Source organism: Nannochloropsis gaditana (assembly GCF_000240725.1).
Source record: "Nannochloropsis gaditana CCMP526 unplaced genomic scaffold scaffold724, whole genome shotgun sequence".
Classification (NCBI taxonomy): Eukaryota; class Eustigmatophyceae; order Eustigmatales; family Monodopsidaceae; genus Microchloropsis; species Microchloropsis gaditana.
The window spans coordinates 1-5458 of record NW_005803229.1 but is presented as its reverse complement, the minus strand read 5'-3'; the positions used below and the strand labels follow the sequence as shown (position 1 = coordinate 5458).

Below are 5458 nucleotides of genomic sequence, written 5' to 3'. Positions count from 1 at the left end.
TGATGTTTCATGCAGTGTATAGTCTCCCTCCCTTCCTCGGGACCGGCCAACAACGTGTCCATGTCTTGACGGAGGGTGTTGGCAAGGCCGGCATGGATGGCGGGGAAGACGAAGGCGCGCTCCTCCCCCGGCCCCGTCTCAGCAAGCTGTTTCACCACTTCCTGCGACGGCATCAGCCGCAAAAATCCGTACAAGGTCCGAAGCAGCACAGAGAGACGTTTCTGGGCGCGTTTTACCTGGGCTTGGAGGGCGAATCCCCCACCTTCCACCTGCCGACCCCCACTCCCTCGGAACGGCGAGCTCACGGAGGACGTCAAGGGCTCGAACACAATGTACCAACGTTCTAGAAGGTCTTGACTGCCTCCTTCTCCCGTGGTTTCCGCCACTTGCTCTGTCTCACCGGCCAGGGGCGGCGACGGTGGTCCCTGAAAGATCAGGTCCAACACCAGGGGCGTGTGCAAAGACTCCTTCCAGGCCGCCAGACCGCGCCGCACCGTGCTCACTTCCTCCACCTCCAAATTCAGCCGAAATCGACGACTGCTGCTGCTGCTCACGCTCCCATGATTGCTGCTCCCGCTCTGGTGGCCATGGGGCGGTAATGTGGCTGTGTACGCTCGCTCCGGCCCTGCCTTCAAGTCCTTTGTCCGAGCGCGAAGAATGATCTCCGCTGCCTTCTGCATGGCCTCAAACATGGTGAACGCCCATTCCTGGGGAATGCTTTCGTTCGTGCCCGACATCAGTGACGGATTCTATGATGATTTGCCGGTGTTTTTGCTGTGATGTGGAGAAAACGAACGAGCAGTAGAAGGTATCGCAATCACCGCCCGGTCTTCAACGACGACCACGACGCTGCTCTTGCTGCTCTCGTGATCGTAAGCACTGGAAAGTTTTCCTTTCCTCGTCCGTTCAATTAACAAATATCAGCCATACTGTGCATACAATGACGCGTGTATATATCGGCCGATTCCCGATCTTGAAGAGGACTGCAAGGCTGCTGCTTCACCTTCCGCGTCCTCCTCGTTTCTAGAGTAAAAAATCCAGAGGCCAACACTTGAGAGCCCTCAATAAGCCAAACGTTGGGACCGAAGGAGATTTCTGTGTCACAATGTGCCGAATGTGCATGTGGAAGTGCATTCGTCAAGGGGGTTGAAAAGATTTCCACCCTGTACAGGGCCTAAGGAAGTCGATCTCATGCCGTGATGAAGCGGGCTTTCCTACATGCCAAGCCAGGGGCAGCCCTACAACAGAACTAAATTGAGCAATATGCTATGGCAGCCACAACATACACATACATGAACTGCGTAAATTCATCTAATTTTCCCTCCTAATGTGCGCTCAAAGCCATGCCATCAGATCATTGGATAGGCGAGGCATCGGGAATGACGACCTCCGGGTAGTCAGGCGGAGGCACGACTGACCGTGGGAGGGGAGGGGCCAAGTGGTAATGCGATGCTTAGTATGCCAGGGACATTGAAGGGCAAAGTAATTCCTGGCGTAAATGTCTCGTTTTGACATTTGAGAGGATTCGACTCTATACGTCAGTCCTCGGAGAGAAAAGGCAGCCCCGCTGCAGCCATTCATACACCGAGGGCGATATTAGGTGTTTGTGCGAACTTCTGACGCGCGCAAAGGTCATGCAACAGAGGGAAATAATCTAGAAGTGTATTATATTCTACACGCTAGATACACTCATATTTCTGCCTTCCACCTGTTATGATTTCTTTTCCGTTCATGCCACCAGTTTGGAGCGTATGGTGGGATGGCTGTCTCTACGTCACTCTCCATTTCGTTGGTTTGATATAACCAAAGGAACCTTGCCCCTTAGCCACAAATCCGTTCCATTCTCTGCACAGGCACAAACCCGGAAACCTACCTACTGCCATGCAAGACATGGTCAAAGTTACGCTGTTCCATCATCCCCCTCATGCGTCCTTCCTTTTTGTACCTGCTTTCTCACCCCTCCCCCACCTTGTCAACATCAAGACACAAACACGATTATAATGATCTTCCGAACATTACATTCACTCCACAAGTATAATGTCCTTCGCTCTATAGGCGCAGAAAATCGGTCTCTCCTCAACCCTACCACAACCTCCGTCCAAGCCTCGCCCGAGGGGGGAAAGAGGACGACACCACATTCCTCTGACAGTAGAGCCCGTGCTCCGGAACCTCGCCCACCTCTTCCTCTCAGGCGGAACCCACTCGATGCTTAGTACACCTCCACGTGCCACTGGTGGTTCTTCTTGAGCCCTTCCAACATGTCCTTCCACTCAATGCCTTTCTCCTGGGCGACGCGCTCTAAGGTGTCCTGAATGCCGGGCATCATCCCCTTGAGACCGCAGAAGTAAATGTGCGCGCCCTTGGAAAGCCGGTCGAAGATCTCGTCTGCGTACTCCTCCATCTTGTCCTGAATGTACATCTTCCCACCCTTCTTGTTCTCCTGCTCACGGGAGAGGGCGTAGTCGACGCGGAAGTTGTTCGGGTACGCCTTCTTCACCTCTTGCCACTCGTCGTCGTAGAGCAACGAGTCCTTGTTCGCCACGCCCAGGAACAACCAGGCCAGACCCTTGAACGCCTTGCGGGCGGGCGTATCCTCCACAAACAAGCGGCGGACGAAGGTACGGTACGGGGCGATACCCGTGCCCGTTGCCACCATGATCAAATCCGCCTCGGGCGTCTTCTCGGGGATGAGCATCACTTTCCCCGTGGGCCCAGCCAAGGCCACGCTGTCCCCCGGCTTGGCATCGCAGAGGTAGTTGGAGCAAATGCCCTTCTTCGTTGGGTCCTCAGCCTTCAATTCGGGGCACCAGTAGGTGGCGCGGCGGACGCAAAGGGAAGCAGTTTGCCCCTTCATGTCGTCACCGTAGCGGGTGGAAGCGATCGAGTACAAACGCACATTGTTCGGCTTCCCGTTCTTGGGGTTGATGCCGGGGGGGACCACACCGTAGGATTGCCCCTCCCAGTACGGCATGGCTCCTCCGTGGTCGATGATGATGTGGCAGGTCTCTCCCGTGGCCTTGGGGCCCACAATGCGCTTCACGCTCACGATCTTCCCCGTGTGCGGCTCCTTGTTCTTGTAGGTGTTGAGGGGGATGTTGCTCTGGTCGAAGTACGGATTCGCCTCCAAGAAATCTTGAGCACCGCTGGTGCCGCCAGCCGCGGCGGGTTTCCCTGTCATGGACTCGAGGGAGGAGAAAGAGGCAAAGGAGCCATCGTCCGCCTCAGCCTCCCCGAACCAGGGGTCCAAATCCGCAGCAGCCGCCTTGCTGGCTTGCTCGGCAGCGACCTCCAAAGTCTTGAGCTGATCAGCCGAGAGGGACTTACGGACGTTGTCGGGGATGCGGGCCGAGGCCTGGGATGAAAAGCGGAAACGACCAATGGCGTACAAAGACGGTAAGACACGGGTTGATGCATGGTCGGTAGTGCGCCATGCTTTCGATGCAGAGAGGGAAAAGGAAATGTTCGGACTGGAGGGAAGCAGGGCAAGCACGCACTCACCAGATGGGTCGCCTGGCGCGTGGAAGGCATAGGGGGCACGAATGCCACCGCGCTGGAAGCCAGCAGGGCGCTTACGGTGAGAGATAGACGCATGGTGTAGATCTGTGAGATGGATAAGAGGTGGGGAGTGCGTGAGCTAAAAAGTGCGATGGAGCATTGACGCCTTAGTCATCACTGCGACGTATCCTCGAAACCCCCTTAGACATCGGGTCGGCGCTTATTGTCCCATTTCCTCTTCAGTTTAGAGATTTCATTTATTTAATGCTTTGGACGGCTCGTCCTCCCGCGTGGTGTCAAAAGTCATAGAACAAGGATCGAAAACTCTAGCCAAGCACGCGTCCACGCGCCTTTCCGAGCCAGGAGCACACTAGCAAACCATACGAGGGACGGGACTAGGCCGCCTGATGTCCACACTACATCTCCAAATCGAAACGAACATGATTAGAATGAACATAGCATTGAACGGGAGTCTTGGCTATCCACACGGTGGCCACGCGTGTGTGCGTTATTTACGAGCATGCGTGAACGAGGGAAAAAGAAAAGACGGGGTTCATGTCGCGCCCATCCTCTGCATCTTAGTGCATCCACCTCCCCTGCAACAATCTTCATACTTGTCATTTATCAGTCCTGATAAAGTGTCGCTCGCATCGTACAATGCTCTTATAAGAAGAGGGGAAAGGAGAGGCTGCAGGACAGCGAGCCAAGATACGCGGCCTTCCCCTTCTTCATCTTGCTTCAGAGAAAGACGTTGCGTGGAAAAACACATATGTGCCAGAGGACGGACTTCCGGAACTAACGCTTGGGTTTCACGTGAAATCACGTTGACGAGGAGATGGTCTTAAAGTTCTCATCTTCGGAGACGTTCAGGGGGAAAAGTGGTTTGCAATAATAAAGTGGACCAAGACCCGTGCAAATTGAACACAAATCTTTTTCTGGACAGATGCCACAGGCCTCGCAAGCCCCCCAAAAGGCAGGAACTTATTTCGAAATGATATGAAGTGACTCGAAGCACTGATGTTTCATGCAGTGTATAGTCATTAAGTAAGGTGGTTTGAAAGTAAGAGTGCGATGTCTCAGTGTGGTACTCTTGCAGCGGAGACACAGGGTGACCTCCTGGTCCCGATGGCCTCTGTGGAGAAGGAAAGAAATAAATAAATAAACGATGACCTCCAACCTGCTTGTCTGCTTCAAAGGATTGCGTATAGTTGGTGACTGGTAATATCAAGAATCCGTTGTTGTGCATTTCTATCAAAGTGGCACCCAACGTCTCCACCGCCTTGGATCCTTTCATCACCAGCGCGATTCTCCCCCGGGCTTACACCCTTGTCTCCGCGCAGATATTACCGAGAGGGCAGAATAAATTTCTGGTATCAAATGTACGCGTTGCGCTTGTCCCACTCCACCACGTCTGAGTAGCTCAACGCACCACCGAATATATCCAAGGCACTGCCTATCGTCAAATCCACCTGTATTCAAGGAGGGCCTTTCCTTATTACCATCGCAAACATGCAGGACACACCCGACCCGTCAAACACCACGCACCTTGTTCTTGCCCAGCTCAGTCACCCGTTCTAAGTCCTCGATGGACCGCGCTCCTCCCGCGTACGTCACGGGTACGGGTGAGATGTCCCCCAGGAGCGTGACCAAATCCTCCTGTCAAAGAAAGTACAGTCGCGCATGAGGAACCAAGCCTTGGAAGCATTAGAGTGCTATCTCAAAAAATTAAAAAAGGACCTAGTTCCGTGGATTGGGTCGACAAGGTTTCCCCGGGGGCCAGGGACGGCATTCCCCTGCCCTCAGACCCTGTTTCCGACCTTCAACTCAGGCATCCTCTTTCTGCTACGTGCGCGGGGGGGCCAGATCCCTGTACACCATCTACCACAGCAGTCCCTCCCATGGACCACTCTTTTCCATTCTTATTCACTCCCTCGTTTCCCCTTACCCCTCTAAAACCTCCCTC

The 5458-nt window shown here is 54.2% G+C and overlaps 1 protein-coding gene across 1 annotated transcript; it reads right to left on the bottom strand.

Moving 5' to 3' along the window:
* Positions 1 to 1692: 1692 nt before the first annotated feature.
* PETH (ferredoxin--NADP+ reductase) lies at positions 1693 to 3604 on the bottom strand. The gene is made up of 2 exons (XM_005853813.1): positions 3499 to 3604; positions 1693 to 3352 (listed from the first exon to the last, which is right to left on the bottom strand). Exons 1-2 carry the CDS (start codon positions 3589 to 3591, stop codon positions 2210 to 2212), a joined length of 1236 nt encoding a protein of 411 aa, XP_005853875.1. The 5' UTR covers positions 3592 to 3604; the 3' UTR covers positions 1693 to 2209.
* Between the last annotated feature and the right edge of the window lie 1854 nt (positions 3605 to 5458).

Coding starts and splice junctions, on each gene's coding strand:
- PETH (XM_005853813.1), bottom strand. CDS start 3,591: ATGCGTCTATCTCTCACCGTAAGCGCCCTGCTGGCTTCCAGCGCGGTG. Junction 3,353..3,498: donor CGCGCCAGGCGACCCATCTG/GTGAGTGCGTGC, acceptor TTTTCATCCCAG/GCCTCGGCCCGCATCCCCGA.